This window comes from Pristiophorus japonicus, chromosome 23 (assembly GCF_044704955.1).
Source record: "Pristiophorus japonicus isolate sPriJap1 chromosome 23, sPriJap1.hap1, whole genome shotgun sequence".
NCBI lineage: Eukaryota > Metazoa > Chordata > Chondrichthyes > Pristiophoridae > Pristiophorus > Pristiophorus japonicus.
Window position 1 is genome coordinate 3,238,924 of NC_091999.1, and position 18,356 is coordinate 3,257,279.

At 46.1% G+C, this 18,356-nt stretch overlaps 1 protein-coding gene and 1 pseudogene across 2 annotated transcripts in view; both read left to right on the top strand.

Moving 5' to 3' along the window:
- The window catches only part of LOC139235601 (polycomb group protein Pc), a 67,593-nt gene that overhangs the window by 4,105 nt on the left and 45,132 nt on the right, over positions 1-18,356 (top strand). For both annotated transcript variants that reach the window (XM_070866633.1, XM_070866634.1), the window contains exon 2: positions 14,119-14,298. In XM_070866633.1, coding sequence (XP_070722734.1) covers positions 14,119-14,298 — 180 coding nt within the window. The remainder of the gene's footprint in view (positions 1-14,118; positions 14,299-18,356) is intronic.
- LOC139235592 (apoptosis regulatory protein Siva-like) lies at positions 9,056-10,247 on the top strand (annotated as a pseudogene).

An 18,356-nucleotide genomic window follows, 5' to 3' on the forward strand; every position in this document is an offset into this window, starting at 1 on the left:
AAACCGAGGGCCTCGGGTGGACCTATAAGATTCCACGGCCGCTGTTGGGCAAAGAGCAGGCAGTTCTCCCGAGTGTCCTGTAGCTCAGTATTTATTTATCTCTCAACCAACACCAAAAGAAACATGATTTGGTCATTTATCACGTTGATGTTAGTGGATCTTGCTGTGTGCAAATTGGCTGCCGCGTTTCCGTACATTGCAACAGTGACCACACTTCACAAAAAGTACCTCAGTGGCAGTAAACCGCTTTGGGCTTGTCATGTATTCAACCATTGTAACCCCATGTATAAACTGACCTAAGTTGTACACCGTGAGAACACTGACCACTAGGTGGGAGACACTCCTAACCTGGACCTTCAGGTATAAAAGGGGAAGCTCCACCCACCTTCATCACTTGAGTGCTAAGGAATAAAGGACAGGTCACAGACTGACCTCTCAAGCATGGGCCTCGTGTGCATTTATACTGTGTAGTAAGGACTAATGTGTTTGTGAACATATTAGGAGCAGAAGTAGTCCATTTGGCCCCTCGAGCCCGCTCCGTCATTCAATAATGAAAGACGCTGTATAACTGCAAGTTCTTTCTTATGACTGGTTTTATGAGGCAAGGTGGACTACGCCAGTGGTGTATCTGATATCTGTCTGGCTGCCCCTTTAAAGACACACAGTCTCTCTGCTGTAAGTATCCTGTGGTCAGTTGGAGGTAAGTTGCTGTTTGATGGAAGTAACTGTTTGACCCCAGATCCAAAGAAACAAGGATGAAAAGACTGCCAATTTTGGAACGCTCGAGTGTGATGCCGTGAAATGTGACCGACTCAAAAGTTCTATTTACAGTGTGTTAAATGTCTAGCCTATAGCATGCACTTGCTGAAAGTGCCACTTTCCCCATCACGCTTTGTTGATCCTCCGACTCGCCGTGAGCAATGCCATGGAAGATCTACTAATTGTAAGCAGGCTTATGTGTATGTACTGCATGTACATGAAGAGCAGGGGAGTTATCCCCGGTGTCCTGGGGCCAATATTTATCCCTCAATCAACATAACAAAAAAACAGATGATCTGGTCATTATCACATTGCTGTTTATGGGAGCTTGCTGTGCGCAAATTGGCTGCCGCGTTTCCCACATTACAACAGTGACTACACTCCTAAGGTACTTCATTGGCTGTAAAGATGCTTTGGGATGTCTGGTGGTCGTGAAGGGCGCTATATAAATGCTAGTCTTTTTTACTGAATTTGCATCACTCTTCAGCGAACTAAATTGCATCAAAGGCCATATTTGGTTACTTGCGTACCTATTCCACATTTCACGAAAGGATTCCGTGCTCGGATGGCTGTGGGTGAATGCACCGCCTGTCACAGAGGGCAGAGGGTTTTATTGTTCATTCTTGGCATGTGGGTGTCGCTGGCAAGACCGCCTTTATTGCCCATCCTACATTGCAACAGTGTTGACTGTAAAACACTTTGCGACATCCGGTGGTCGTGAAAGGCTCTCTGTATTTCTTTGTTACCCTGGGTTGTCGCCTTGAATAGCTGCAGTCTGTCTCCATGCTTTGGGTGCTGATATCCAGCACGGTTGCAGTGAGGTGGGATGCAGGTGTAGAAAGCTGCATTTCATCTCTGCCCTCCCTAGGGTGGAGGGAGTGACTGAGGGTGAATTGGTAATCCAGTGACTCGTACCGGGAAGTGGGTATATGTGGTTGTCCGTGGAATACCCTGGACACTCGTGAAGAATGTGCAACTTGGGTAACATCTCTGCCATTGGTGACTGGTGTCTCCATTACTGAGGGGATGGGGAGACTCCTAGAAATGCGGATGGAACTGAGGCCTCTACTGGAGGGGAACAAATGGGTCAGGGAAGGGTCTCCTCTCGACCAGTTGAGTGGAGATTGGGGTCTCCTGTTTACTAAAGGGTGGAAAGACAAGATGGTGGACTCTCAATTCGGTGGACAAGATTGCCCATCTATAAATTGAGGAGCAGATAGGATCCGTTTGCTCCCAATCAGTCTGGAGGTAATGGAGGTCGACTCTACGAAAGAGAGGGAGTGTGGAGGGGCTGGACTGTCCTTAAAAGTATTGGGGCACTAGATTGATTCTTGGGATGAGAGGGTTGTCTTATGAGAGCGAGTAGATTTGGCCTATAGTCTCTAGATTTTAGGAAAATGAGAGGTGATCGCATTGAAACCTAAGATTCTGAGGGGGTTGACAGGGTAGATGAGAGTAGAACTAGGGGGCATAGTCTCAGGATAAGGGGTCGACCATTTAATGAGCAATTTCTTCACACAGAGGGTTGTAAATCTTTGCACGTCATCTCCCAAAGGGCTGTGGGATGCTGAATCATTGAGTCTATTCAAGGGTGGGTGACGTTAATAGATTTTTGGACTCTCGGGGAATCAAGGCATGTGGCGATCAGGCGGGAAAGTGAAGTTGAGCTTGAAGATCAGCCATCACCTTATTGAGTGGAGGAGCAGGCTCTAGAGGCTGTGTTGTCTACTGCTCCTAATGTGTAAGTTCGTAAGAGGCATGGAAATGTGGCTTCATTTTTGCCAGCAGTTGTCTTGAGGGAGCTTTACTCTGTATCTAGCCCGTGCTGTACCTGCCCTGGGAGTGTTTGATGGGACAGTGTAGAGGGAGCTTTACTCTGTATCTAACCCTGTGCTGTACCTGCCCTGGGAGTGTTTGATGGGACAGTGTAGAGGGAGCTTTACTCTGTATCTAACCCCGTGCTGTACCTGCCCTGGGAGTGTTTGATGGGACAGTGTAGAGGGAGCTTTACTCTGTATCTAACCATATGTTGGACCTGCCCTGGGAGTGTTTGAGACAATTTATAGGGACCTATACTTTGTATCTAACCAATGCTGTAAAGCCCTGGGTAATTTCAAAATAATTAAAAATATTTGGAAACAGTAACTGGAATAAGCATGTAATTTTGTGTAAATGGAGTTGAATTGTTCATTCACCAATTTTGTCTTTTATGATCACTTTCATAGAATTCTGGTGTTAGTAGTCTGTTGAGTGAAATACATTTACAAGACACTCACTTTCCTTTCCTTGGTTGTAGTGGGTGGTGATTGACCCCTGACCCCTTGCACCAACAGCACCCAGACTACAGAGCACATACTCCAGCCAGTGAAAATGATCTCCACTGTTTGAGGTAACAAGCTGGAAAAGCTCTACTCCACGATAGCCTCCCTGCGTGCTCCGTTGTCCCAATACTAAGAACCCATTGAGCTGATCCAAAACTGTGTCCCCATATCCTAACTCGCGCCACATCCTGTTCATCCATCTCCCCGCTGTGCTTGCTGACTGGCTCCTGGTCCGGGGGAGAGGCCATGGAGGGATTTTGTAAACGGGGATGAGAATTTTGAAATCGAGGCATTGCTTAACCGGGAGCCAGTGTAGGTCAGCGAGCACAGGGGGTGCTTAGCAAAAGCAGCAGTGAGAGCGAACCTGGTCGGGGACAGAGTGGAGCTGGGAGAGGAGGAGGGGGAACCGCGGGGAGAGAGACCCAAATTCACCGAGAGCAGACCTGGTCAGTGACAGGGTGGAGCCAGGGAAAAAAAGAGCAGAGGAGAGAGAGAGAGAGAAAGAAAAATTGGAGTGGCATCACAGGACAGCAGGTAGGCAATTGGTTGAGTATTACAGCTCCTTTGTTCTCTAGGTTAGGTAGGTGGATTAAATTCAAACTAGGAGGGTATTAACTACTATAACTTTATTCAATTAATAAATTAATTAAAATGACAAATTAAAAGTAAAACTAATTGTTTGAATACTGTAACTAATTATATAAATAAAATAAGGTTGATCGAGATGGAGGGCGGGTGGTGTGTGATAATTGCAGCATGTGGGAGTTGGCGGTGACCAATGAGATCTCGAGCAGCCACATCTGTGGTAAGTGTCTGCAGCTCGAGCAACTTCGGCTCAGGGTTGTTGAGCTGGAGTCCGAGCTGCAGATGTTGCGATGCCTCAGGGAGGGGGAAGAGTTACCTGGATGCTTTGTTCCAGGAGGGGGGGTGTCACACCCCTTCGGTTAAGCTGTACTTTAGAATTCGTCAATTGTCAGGGACAGGAGGGTGTGACTGCGAGACAGGAAGGTATAGGGACGCATGATATAGTGATGGAGGAGCCTCAGCCCTTGATCTTGTCCAACAGGTACAAGGTAGAAATTAATAGGTTTGATCTACTAGCCATTAGATCGTGGTTGGGAACTAAATATTCCAGGATACTTAACTTTTAGAGATGGGCAAAATAGAAAAGGAGATGGGGTAGAGACAGTAGAAAGGATCTTGGCTTTGAAAATCAAGAAATAGAATCAGTTTGGGTGGAGCTAAGAAACAGCAAGGGGCAGAAAACATTGGTGGGAGTTGTTTATAGGCCCCCCAAACAGTAATGGTAATGTAGGGCAGAGTCTAAACCAGGAAATGAGAGGTGCATGTAACAAGGGTAATGCAGGAATCATGGGGGACTTTAATCTACATATAGACTGGGCAAACCAAATTTGCAGTAATAGTGTAGAGGATGAATTCATGGAATGTATACGAGAGTTTTCTAGATCAGTATGTTGAGGAACCAACTAGGGAACAGGCTATTTTAGATCCAGTATTGTGCAAGAGAAAGGGTCAATTAATGAGCTTGTAGTAAAGGGGCCTTTAGGGAAGAGTGACCATAATATGATGGAATTCTACACTGTGTTTGAAAATGATTTAGTTGAATCCGAAACTAGGGTCTAAATCTAAACAAAGCAAACTACGTAGGTATGAGGAGAGAGTTGGCTTCGGTAGATTGGGAGACGACATTAAAAGGTATGATGGTAGACAAGCAATGGATAGTATTTAAAGAATGAATACAATTGATTATGTTTCAAGTTCTGTTGTTTTCAGAGGCTCAAATAACATCAGCACTGTGCTTTCAAAATGACTTCCAACGACAACTTGTATTTATATAGCGCCTTTAACTTAGTAAAACGATCCAAGGCACTTTAAAGGAGCAATTATCAGGCAAAATTTGACATCGAGCCATATCTGAAGATGTTGGGACAGTTTGGTCAAAGAGGTAGGTTTTTGAGGAGTGCCATAAAGGAGATGGAGTCGTGGCGGTGGTGCGGCGAGTGTTTTTGTGGTGGAGGAGCGGTGAGGGATCATGACGGAGGTGCGGCGAATAAGGGTATGGGGCCCAGAAGAGCCGAGGGCCCAGGGGCAGCAGAGGTCAGCCCACACTGCGATATGTGTGCGCACTAGGGTCCGTGCAGCGAAGCAGGTCTCCAGTCGTCCTGGTTCAACCCTTGCCACTGGACCAAGACCTCGCTCTGTCAAGCCCGGTCACCACACGTTAAAAAAAATCCACGCACAGGCATCTTCCGGCCCCTCAATTGGAGTTCAGGACTGGAACATTGGGTCCTTCATCGAAACATCTGTGAACTCATGTGGAAGCAAGTCATTCTCGTTTGAGGGACCGCCTGTGATGACATCATTTACAACAAATATACATTCTTTGAAAGCACAAAAACCCCACAGGAGAACCGTGGCCAGTAAGAGAAGTTAGATATTATTAGATCAAAGGAAGAGGCTTGTAATGTTGCCAAAAAGAGCAGTAAAACTGAGAATTAGGAGGATTTTACAATTCAGCAAAGGAGGGCCAAGAAATTGACAAAGGAAAGGAAAATAGAATAAACTAGCGAGAGGCATAAAAACAAACAAAAAGATACGTAAAAAGGAAAAGATTGGCAAAAGTAAATGTGGGTCCCTTACAGGCTGAGACAGGAGAAATTATAATGGGCATAAAGAAATGGCAGAGAAATTAAACACATACTTTGTGTCTGTCTTCACAGAAGATGCATCAGCATCAGGGGTCTAGTAAGAATGAGGAACTTGAGGAAATTAGTATTAGTAAAAAAAAATAGTACTGAAGAAATTAATGGGACTAAAAGCCGATAGATCCCCTGGACCTGATGGCCTACATCCTAGGGTTTTGAAAGCTTTTGGCGATAGAGATAGTGGATGCATTGGTTGTCATCTTCCAAAATTCTACAGATTCTAGAACGGTTCCTGCGGATTAGAAGGTAGCAAATGCCTAACCCTAATTAAGAAAGGAAGGAGAGAGAAAACTGGGAACTACAGGTCAGTTAGCCTGATATCAGTAGGGAAAATGCTAGAATCTATTAAGGATGTAGTAACAGGGCACTTAGAAAATAATAAGCTTGGGCAGAACCAACACGGATTTATGAAAGGGAAATCATATTTGTCAAATCTGTTGAGTTTTTTTTTGTGGTAACTAGCAGAATAGATAAGGGGGAAACCAGTGGATGTGTATTTGGATTTTCAGAAGGCATTCGATAAGGTGTCACACAAGAGATTATTAAACAAAATTAGGGCTCATGGGACTCGGGGTAATATACTAGCCTGGATTGAGGATTGGTTAATGGACAGAAAACAGAGTAGGAATAAACGGGTCATTTTCGGGTTGGCAGGCTGCAACAAGCAGGGTGCAGCAAGGATCAGTGCTGGGGCCTCAGCTATTCACAATCTTTATGATCAATGATTTGGATGAGGGGACCAAATGTAATGTATCCAAGTTTGCTGGTGATACAAAGCTCGGTGGGAATGTAAATTGTGAGGAGGATGCAAAGAGGCTTCAAGGGGATATAGACAGGGTAAGTGAGTGGGCAAGAACATGGCAAATGGAACATAATGTGGAGAAATGCGAAGTTATCCACTGTGGTCGGAAAAATAGAAAAGCAGAGTATTTTTAAATGGTGAGAGATTGGGAAATATTGATGTTCAGAGGGACCTGGGTGTCCTTGTACACCAATCACTGAAAGTTAACATGCTGATTAAGAAAGCAAATGGTATGTTGGCCTTTATTACAAGAGGATTTGAGTCTAAGAGTAAAGAGGTCTTACTGCGATTATATCGGGCCCTGGTGAGACCACACCTGGAGTATTGTGTACAGTTTGGGTCTCCTTACCGAAGGAAGGATATACTTGCCATAGAGAGTGCAATGAAGGTTCACCGGACTGATTCCTGGGATGGGGGGGGATTGTCCTATGAGGAGAAATTGAGCAACTAGGCCTATATTCTCTCAAGTTTAGGTGATCTCATTGAAACATACAAAATACAGGGCTTGACAGGGTAGATGCAGGGAGGGTGTTTCCCCAGGGGTCTAGAACCAGGGGTCACAGTCTCAGAATATGGTGTTGGCCATTTAGGACTGAGATGAGAGATTTCTTCACTCAGGGTTATGAATCTTTGGAATTCTCTACCCCAGAGGGCTGTGGAGGCTCAGTTGTTGAGTATATTTAAGACACAGATCAATAGATTTTTGGATATTAAGGGAATCAAGCGAAATGGGGATAGTGCAGGCAAGTGGAGTTGAGGTAGAAGATCAGCCATGATCTCATTGAATGGCGGAGCAGGCTCGAGGGGCCGAATGGCCGACTCCTGCTCCTAATGCTTATGTTCTCGGGATGTCCCAAAGCACATTTCAACCAATTAAGTACTTTGAAGTATCGCCACCGTTGTAATGTAGAAAATGCGGCAGCCATTTTGAACGCACAGATCGCACAAGCAACAATGAGATGGTGACCAGATCATCTGTTTTACTGACGTTGATTGCGGGTTAAATATTGGCCAGGACACTGGGGATAACTCCCCTGCTCCTCTTCGAAATAGCGGCCGTGGGATCTTTTACATCCACGTGAGCTAGCCGATGGTTTAGCATCTCACTCGAAAGCCAGCACCTCCGACGGTATCATGCTGCCTCAGAGATTTTTCTGTTCAAGCCTCGAATGGGATGTGGCAGGCGAGGGCAAAGCACATGAATGATCTGTCATGTATGTAGACCACGTATACTAACTGTATAGTCATCAGAGGGCAGTGCGGTGGGAGATCTGATGGTCACCTGCATAGGTCACCCACCATGCTTGTGCCTCACTCTGAAGTTACTGTTATGTATGTTTAATTTATGTACAGTAACACTAGACCACTGAATGTACCTTCACACTGTATACACCATACCTGTACCACCAGAGAGTGCTACTGGTGGAGACCCAAGGGTCACCTGCACACTGCAGGTAACCAAGTATAAAAGGGAGCTCACCTCATTTGTGTCCTCACTCAAGGAGCTGCAATAAATGGACTAAGGTCACGACAGTTCAAGTACAATACCCTCAGCTCGTGGAATCATTATTAGAGTGATAAAGCACAACTGGCGACGAGGTTCTGAATTTCCATGCACAAGTCTAACCTAAGCAACGTCCAACAATTCGTCGACGGAAGATTGGGATGCCTTTGTGGAAAGGCTCAAAACACTTTTTCACCGAGAACGTCATCATCATCATCATAGGCAGTCCCTCGGAATCGAGGAAGACTTGCTTCCACTCTTAGTATGAGTTCTTAGGTGGCTGTACAGTCCAAAATGAGAACCATGAGAACGACCTGGCTGGAGAGACACCGACCTCGCTGGCTGATGAGCACAGAGCCATCCTGCTCAGCAGTTGTGGGCCCACTGTCCACTGCCTCGTCAGGGACCTGCTAGCTCCAGCGAAAACGACAACCAAGACTTTATACGGAGCTCGTAACTACAATAAAAGAACAACTTAAACCTAGAGAGCATCCTCACAGCCAGACGCCGGTTCGAGACCCACAGGCGGCCCGAAGGCCAAGAAATTGCTAAATGTGCTGCAGACCTGAAGATTGGCTGCACCGTGTGATTTTTGGCGACCACTTCACCAAAGCACAAAGGGATACCTTTTGTTATTGGGATCGGCCATGAGAGTCTCTGCGGACACTGGTCACCCTGCAGAAGGCAACCAGCGAGCCAGGCGTTCATGATTCCGGTCTGCGACTCCCAAGCGGATGATGATTCACCCCCAGGACTCTAACCCGACGAGTACAGTGAACCGAATGGCGCCTCTCGGAGGCAAGGCTGCTGCCCCAAGTCCCGCAACCCTGAGTCCGCCACATGGGGCCAACCGGCTGTGCTGTGGAATCACAGGGCCCACCAGTGCCGATTATAAACACTATACTTGCAAAGCCTGTAACACTATAAAGGCCATCTCTGGCGAATGTGTAGAAGAAAATTTACTCAGCGAGTCGCTGATGAGTTGGCTGATCACCCAGGCTCCAGCACTGATGAAGACGAAGTAGCTCAGCCCCCTGGAAGAGGTGTACGGGAGTGTATAACCTGCTCCACCGAGAGTTCCCCATGGAAAGTGGAGGTAGAAATCAACGGTGTTCCAGTCTCGATGAAGATCGACACAGTCGATGATGAATCAGACGGCCTTCGAGAAACTCTTGACAATCCCGCCAAACGACCCAAAATGCTCCCAATCCAGGCAAAGCTGCTCACCTGCACAAAAGGCACCATCCCAGTCGTTGGCAGCGTGGAGGTCCAGGTGTCCCATGGCGGCGCGATGCATAAGCTTCCCCTGTGGATCATTGCCGATGGCCCAACGCTGCTGGGAAGAAGGGGGTAGAAGGTGGATGTAGCAAATGCTGGGGGGGAAACCTTCAAGCGCCGGTGATCAACGTCTTACGTGGCCCCGAACTTTGATCCATCGTAGCACCTGAAAATCCTACCGTCCAGCTCGACCTTTGGGAGGGAAGCGCTCTGTTGCCTGGTGGTGGCACGGGGCGGCCTGCCCGGTGCAGGATGACCCGAGAGAGCCAATCCGTTCGGCGACACCGCGCCGCTGCAGTGGAAGGTCCCCGTGACCCAGAAAGGGTTGAACGAGGGGGGCCTTTGGGGAGAAGTACAAGCGGGAGGTGTACGAGAAAATCAAGAGCTTATTGTTCAACGGTGCCCAAGCTTTTATGGGAGAAATGTGGACTGGTAATTGAGAATTGCACACTGGTTCCTGTGCCCAAACCTACTGAAGGTAACTCCCTAAACAGACTAGATGTTTGTAATGGATGTGAAGGAAGTGAATTACTCCCATGGGCAAACTTTTCTAGGACATAATGGACAACTTGTAAAAGGTTCACTATATTGACACAGATTGTCAATCAAGCCAGCAACCATGAACTGTTTTATCTGTCTGAAACCATCCAATTTCAAGGAGCTATGCTTGCAGTGTGACCACTTAATGTGCCAACATTGCAGCAAAGTGTGTGACTGCGCAAGGATTTGCTGTTCAATATGTTCAATTGTTGATTTATAATGAAGCCTATGATGAGGGGTTCTGCTATGAATGCTTCACCTGAAGAGGATATCGAAGTTTGTGGACTGGCTGTAACTTGTATAGGAGTGTTTACACTTAAAATGCATTAATTTGATCACTGCCATGTACAAATGGAAGTGAATTTCTACATTGTAACATATTGTTTTAATTACTTGTGTATTGTATAAATAAAGATCTTTTGTATTTAAAAAAAAAAGGGTGGCGGTGTGAGCTGTGAGGAGGATGCTAAGAGGCTGCAGGGTGACTTGGATAGGTTAGGTGAGTGGGCAAATGCAGTATAATGTGGATAAATGCGAGCTTATCCATTTTGGGGGCAAAAACACGAAGGCCGAATATTATCTGAATGGCGGCAGATTCGGAAAAGGGGAGGTGCAACGAGACCTGGGTGTCATGGTTCATCAGTCATTGAAAGTGGGCACGCAGGTACAGCAGGCGGTAAAGAAAGCAAATGCTATGTTGGCCTTCATAGCTAGGGGATTTGAGTATAGGAGCAGGGAGGTCTTACTGCAGTTGTACAGGGCCTTAGTGAGGCCTCACCTGGAATATTGTGTTCAGTTTTGGTCTCCAAGTCTGAGGAAGGACGTTCTTGCTATTGAGGGAGTGCAGCGAAGGTTCACTCGACTGATTTCAGGGCTGGCTGGGCTGTCATGAGGAGAGACTGTATCAACTGGGCCTTTATTCACTGGAGTTTAGAAGGATGAGAGGAGATCTCATAGAAACATAAGATTCTGACGGGACTGGACAAGTTAGATGCGGGAAGAATGTTCCCGATGTTTGGGAAGTCCAGAACTAGGGGACATAGTCTTAGGATAAGGGGTAGGCCATTTAGGACTGAGATGAGGTGAAACTTCTTCACTGAGCTGTTAACCTGTGGAATTCCCTGCCGCAGAGTTGTTATTCATTGGATATATTCAAGAGGGAGTTAGATTATGGCCCTTACAGTTAAGGGGATCAAGGGGTATGGAGAGAAGGCAGGAAAGGGGTACTGAAGGAATGATCAGCCATGATCTTATTGAATGGCGGTGCAGGCTCAAATGGCCTACTCCTGCACCTATTTTCTATGTTTCTATGACTGTGGCGACGACACAGACTGTACAACTCAACGGCGAGATGATCCAACCTGAACGACCAGACCTCACCTTCTGGGCTCCAGTGGCAGGACTCCGAGGGAAGACGATCGGTGCAGAAGGTAAATTCCCGGCCTCCGTGGCAGAACCTGGGGAGAAAAGGATCACCGCAGCCTACCTCGTGGAGAGAAAGAAGATGGCACCCGCACCACAAGGTGAAGCACCTGAAATCAAGATGGCCGCGACCAGACCACGAGGGGCAGCGTTGAGGGAGCAACTCGTGACGCCGAGCAGCGAACCGGATCGGGGTAAAGATTGCAAGGCCCTCTTAAAGGAGACTGGCAACCCAAAACAATTAAAGGGACAGTTCCATTCTTGGTACAGTGATGCCGGTGACACTAATGATAAAAGTGTAATTAACGAATGCAAGTATATAAATGTACTGTTGAACAGTGATGCGGGTAATGCTAATGAGACAAATGTAACTAACAAAGGCAGATATCCAAATGTAACCTTGCACAGAAATGCTGATAGTAGACAGGAAAGTGATGTAATGAACAAATGTGAAAATGTAAAGACAAATAACAATGTCAAGTCGGCTGGTTGCGGTCGGAGCCAATGTATCATGAATGCTAATGTTAAAATGAGATGATGCCGGCTTCTACATGTATGCCGACAATGCCAAAGGCAACCTCCCGTGGGAACAACCCAGTTCCAGCAGGCTTACCCGATCATGTAGCCTGCGCCTCTGGGACCAAAGTCATGCCAGGCAGGGAAGGTGCGTACACACACACACACACACACACACACACACACACACACACACGGGAGCATACCCACTGCAGGGCTAGCAATCAGCACTGGCACCCTGCCCCAGATCGCCCCTACTCGCCCCTGGCCACCAGGGCCAGCACCGACAGAAGAGGCCAGAACCCTCCAGCTTTCCCGGTGGGACCTGGGATGACCAGACTTCCTCCACCAAGGTGGGGCAGCAGGGTGACCCTGCAGCTCTCAATAGAGGACAGGGAGGCCACACACCCCTGTGGCTCTACTTACCACTAAATGGCCTCACCCACCCAGACAAAATAATGTATGTACCTTACCTATAACATGTACTTACCTCGGGGGGGGGGGGCGGAAATGGATGTATGTACCCATGAACACTTGGAATACCCCAGAACTCCCACAACTCTCACTACAACCTCCCACCGTCCACTTCTGCAGGTCATGGCAATAAGGACTTGGGGGTCCACAGGGAGAGAGCCATTCCCAAGCAAAGATAAATTGCAAGGGCTTTTGGGCACTCAAGTCGAGGGCCAGAGAACACAGCAAAAGCCTGTGGCACAAGACTTAGGGGGGAGTGTTATGTATGTTTAATGTATGTACAGTAATGCTAGACCACTGAATGTACCTTCCACACTGTATACACCATACTGGTGGAGACCCAAGGGTCACCTGCACACTGCAGGTAACCAAGTATAAAAGGGAACTCTCCTCATTGTCCTCACTCAAGGAGCTGCAATAAACGAACTAAGGTCACTACAGTTCAAGTACAATAACCTCACTTCGTGGAGTCATTATTAGAGTGCTTGCATATAACCACAGTTAGCATAAATGGGGCTAAGTTCACAAAAGCTCAAGTGCAAATACTAGACCTCATGGAGTCATTCATAAGAGTATTAAAGACATAACAATCTCACTCTTAGTGACAAAGAAGTCCGAGGTTTTCGCTCCTGCTAGAGGTGAGCTCTCCTAGATGTGATTAGTTGTTGATGGGGTACCGGTTTCACAGGTGCTGCTCACTGTCCCGCACCTCTCCTCTCTGGCCATTTTAAACGTCGCAGCTAAGACAGCAGGAAATTTGCCAATGAAAGACTGCACAGCCAGGCCAAAGGCTGCGGTACAGAGGGACCTCGGGGGTCCCTATACATGAAACATAAAGTTAGTGTGCAGGTACAGCAAATAATCAGGAAGGCCAATGGAATGTTGGCCTTTATTGCAAGGGGGATAGAGTACAAAGGCAGGGAAGTCCTGTTACAACTGTACAGGGTATTGGTGAGGCCACACCTGGAGTACTGCGTGCAGTTTTGGTCTCCATATTTAAGGAAGGACATGCTTGCATTGGAGGCTGATCAGAGAAGGTTCACTAAGTTGATTCCTGAGATGACGGGGTTGACTTATGAAGATAGGTTCGGCCTGTACTCATTGGAGTTTAGAAGAATGAGAGGTGATCTTCTTGAAACTTATAAGATACTGAGGGGGCTCGACCTGGTAGATGCCGAGAGGATGTTTCCCCTCGTGGGGGGCATAGTTTAAGAATAAGGGGTCGCCCATTTAGAACTGAGATGATAAATTTCTGAGGGTTGTAAATCTGTGGAATTCTCTGCCCCAGAGGCCTGTGAAAGCTGGGTCATTGAATATATTTAAGGCGGAGATAGACAGATTTTTGAGCGATTAAGGGAGTAAAGGGTTATGGGGAGCGAGCAGGGAAGTGGAGCTGAGTCCATGATATTAAATGGCGGGACCAAATGGCCGACTCCTGCTCCTATTTCTTATGAATGCCATCTGCACTCGACCTCCATACACAGTCCAACAGGCTGCCATGGATCGTGGTCAGGAGCAGGAACACTTGGCCCCCTTATCTGGGAGCACAGAGGTGGATTGTAGTGCCTAGCTACAATCCATCAGCTGAGGTCGGCTAAATCCGCAAAGACCAAAACACACTATCCACGTGAGTGACACACTTACCCACTAACTGATCAGGGTGAGACGGTGGTGATACCTTCTCTTTCTTTTTTGTTCTATTTCCTCCCCCCCGCCTTCCCCTCTTTCTCCCCCTCCCCCCCCCCCCCCCCCCCCTTCTCCACGTCTGTCCTGCAGGTGGAAGCCATCCTGAATTCTCGATACATAGAGGGGGGTGTGGAGTACCTGCTCAAGTGGAAGGGGTACAGCCCCAGATCCAACACCTGGGAGCCCATCGAGAATCTCTTGGGCTGCCGTAGACTTGTCAGCGATTACCATGCCCAGTTGGACCTGAACCAGGCCGATGCATCCACACAGGTAAGAGAAAAGAGGACCCGGCCTGTTCGTACTTTCCTGATGTGTCTACCTTCGCATTTCCTTGTGAATCTTTTTTTGAACCCCCTCCAGTGCCTCTATATCCTTTTTGTAATATGGCGACCAGAATTGTATACACTACTCCCAAGTGTGGTCTAACCAAGATTCGATACAAGTTTAGTACAACTTCGCTACGTTTCAATTTTATCCCTCTAGAAATAAACGCTAATGCCTGGCTTGCCTTTTTTATGACCTTGTTGACCTGTTTCGCGACTTTTAGTGAGTTGTGAATGTGTGATGCTCCGAGATCCCTTTGCTCCTCTTCCCCCACCCAGACTGGCACCCTCCACGTAATGAGTAATAACCCTCCACACTCTTCCGATTAATACAACAGCTTATCGCGCCTTTTTAACGTCGTAAAACATCCCAAGGCTTTTCACAAGTGTTAGAAGACAAAACAAATACATTTGACGCCGAGCTGCACAAGAAGACATTACATTTATAAGTACCTCACATTTATCTGTGTTGAACTTCATTTGCCAAATATATGGCCATTCAGAAAGTTTACTAATGTTCCCCTGTAATTTGTTGCAGTCCTCTTCAGGATTAATTATCCTCCGCTCCCCCCCCCCCCCCGAATTGGTGTCATCTGCAAATTTACAAATTGTGTCTTTGATTCCAAAGTCTAAATCGTTACTATAAATTGTGAACAACAGCACTGATCCTTGTGGAACACAACTACCTACCTTTGAATAGCTACCTTTTACCTCCGCTTTCTGTCTTGACTCGAGCTAGCTGTCCATACTGCTACTTGTCCCCTGACTCTCCATTCCCTGACCTTATTCATCGGTCTATTATGGGGTATCTTATCAAAGGCCTTTTGAAAATCTAGATACATTACATCTACTACAACACCCTTGTCTACTCTCTGTTACCTCCTCTTCAAAAAAATTCAATTAGGTTGGCCAAGCAAGATTTTCCCTTTTGAAATGCATGCTGACTATTCATTATTATATTTTTGGTTTCTAGATGTTCTACTTTCTCCTTTTAGTAGGGATTCCATTATTTTTCCTACCACCGATGTTAAGCTGACTGGTCTATTGTTTCCTGGATATGTTTTATTCCCCTTCTTAAATATAGGTATTACGTTAGCTATCTGTCAGTTCTCTGGCACTGCACCTTTTTCTAATGAATTATTAAATTGGTGTAGTAATATCTCCAATCTCTTCCCTAGATTCTTTTAAAATGTGTGGCTGTAATCCATCTGGACCAGGGGTTTTATCCTAAGTTTCATTTGTTTATTTAATACACCTCCTCTCTTTATTTTAAATGCAGTTATCTCGTTATCTCATTACTATTCACATTATCCAATGTCATGTCCACCTGTTCTACCTCCCCGGTAAATACCGGAGCAAATTAGTCATTTACTATTTCTGCCATCTCTCTATCTATCGCTGCCTATGGTATTATCATGTCCATCCCTTAGTGGTCCTATCCCCATCCTGACCGTCTTTTTTTTAATTATGTGCCTGTAAAATATATTACTATTTTGTTTTATGTTCCTTGATAATTTAATTTCCTCTGCCTTCCACTTGTTGTTTGACTTCTCTCCTTATCTCTTTTTGTATTTTCCCTTGTGTTGTCCATGTACTTGATGTATGCCTTTTTCCTTACCCTCAATTATTCCCTTATGGCTTTATTCATCCACGGTATCTCATATTAGTGTTTAGTTTTTTTTAGCGGAACACCATTTTAAATGTTTCCCATTACTGTTCTGTGTCATTGTTTACCAATATTGTCCATTTTATTTTCCCAAGTTCTATTCTCAGCCCCTTAAAATCAGCTTTTCTCCAATCCTATTACCCCGGTTTGTCATATTTATGTCCTTCTCAATTATTATCTTAAAGCGTATTAAATTATGGTCACTATTGCCTAGATGTTCCCCTAATTTTACTTATTTTATCTGCTCTGGTTCATTCCCCATTACTAGGTCCAATAGAGATTCCTCCCTTGGGATTCTTACATATTGGGTTAGAAAGGAGTCCTGTACACATTGTATGAACTCCATTCCCGTTCCCCCTTTATCTACCTCTTGCCAATTAATATCAGGGTAGTTGAAATCCCCCATGATTATTATTCTGCTGCAGTTGTACAGGGCCTTGGTGAGACCACACCTTGAGTATTTTGTGCAGTCTTGGTCTGAGGAAGGATGTGCTTGCTATTGAGGGAGTGCAGCGAAGGTTCACCAGACTGATTCCCGGGATGGCAGGACTGACATATGAGGAGAGACTGGATCGGCTAGGCTTATACTCACTGGAATTTAGAAGAATGAGCGGGGATCTCATAGAAACATATAAGATTCTGATGGGATTGGACAGGTGAGATGCAGGAAGAATGTTCCCGATGTTGGGGAAGTCCAGAACCAGTGGACATAGTCTTAGGATAAGCCATACAGGACCAAGATGAGGAGAAACTTTTTCATCCAGAGTTGTGAACCTGTGGAATTCTCTGCCGCAGAAAGTTGTTGAGCCCAGTTCTTTGGACGTATTCAAGAGGGAGTTAGATGTGACCCTTATGGCTAAAGGGATCAGGGGGGTATGGAGAGAAAGCAGGAATGGGGTACTGAGGTGAATGATCAGCCATGATCAAATTGAATGGTGCAGGCTCGAAGGGCCTGCTCCTGCACCTATTTTCTATGTTCCAAGTTTGTATTCTAATTTTTTTTACTTATTTGTTTGCATATTTCGTCCTCCACCTCCCTTCCACAATTGGGTAGTCTAACGACTAGCCCTGTTGGTGTGATTGATCCTTTATCATCTTTTATCTGTATCCACATGGATTCTATTTCTGTCTTGTTGATAGCTGCGTCACATTTTTGTGCTGCCAATATATTATCCCAAATAAGTACAGCTACTCCACCTCTGCTTTTCCCCCCCTCTATCTTTTCTAAATATGTTATACCCTGCAATGTTTAATTCCCAATCCTGATTTTTCTGTAGCCGTATCTCAGTAATCCCTCCTATGTCTGGTTCCTCTCAATGCACGATTGCCTCCAGCATTCCTGTTTTACTACGGACACTGTGCATCGCTGTACCAACAGTTTAACTCATTTTTAATAGCAGTTCCCCTCTTATTTTTAACCATCTTTTCACACTCCTGTTCTATAACTCTTTATTCCCTGGCCATCAATGTCCTCCCTTAACTTTATTCTTTCCTATGCGCTCTCTTCCTGTTTTGTTAATATTTAGGCTGGTTTCATTTCTTGTCTTCACACTTGGGACACCCTCCATTGTGTTGTGTGGCACCGCAACCATGCTAAATAGGGTAGATTCAGAACAGATCCAGCAGCTCAAAACTGATGCGATGGGCCATCAGCAGCAGCAGAATTGTATTCCACCACAATCTGTAACCTCATGGCCCGGCATATCCCTCACTCTACCATTACCATCAAGCCAAGCGACCAACCCTGGCTCAATGAGGAGTGTAGAAGAGCATGCACCAGGTGTGCCTAACAACACACCTGGGGAAGCTGTAACACAGGACTACATGCACGCTAAACAGCGGAAGCGGCATGCTATCGACAGAAATAAAAACAGAAAATGCTGGAAACACTCAGTGGGTCAGGCAGCATCTGTGGAGAGAGAAACAGAGTTAACATTTCAGGTCGCTGGCCCTTCGTCAGAACTGGAAAAAGTTGAGATGTACAGGTATAACGTCCGGAAACCTCGGGACCGAGGCCATTCCAGTTTTTGCGTTTTTCCGGGATTTAAAAAAAATCTTGACTTCCTGAATCCGGAAGCTCCTGGGCCGAGTTTCGGCTATTTCCCGATTTTCGGAGAAGAAATCCGACGTCCCAAATCCGGAAACTCTTGGGCCAAGTTTCGGCTATTTCCGGATTTCGGAGACAATCCAACATCCTGTATCCGGAAAGCCCTGGGCCGAGTTTCGGGTATTTCTCGAATTTCGGACGTCCCGAATCCAGCAACCTCGAGGCCGGGCCAGGCTGTGCTGGGCTGCGTATTCTTTTGGATTCCTGCTTGGAAACAAGTCCGGTTTTCGGG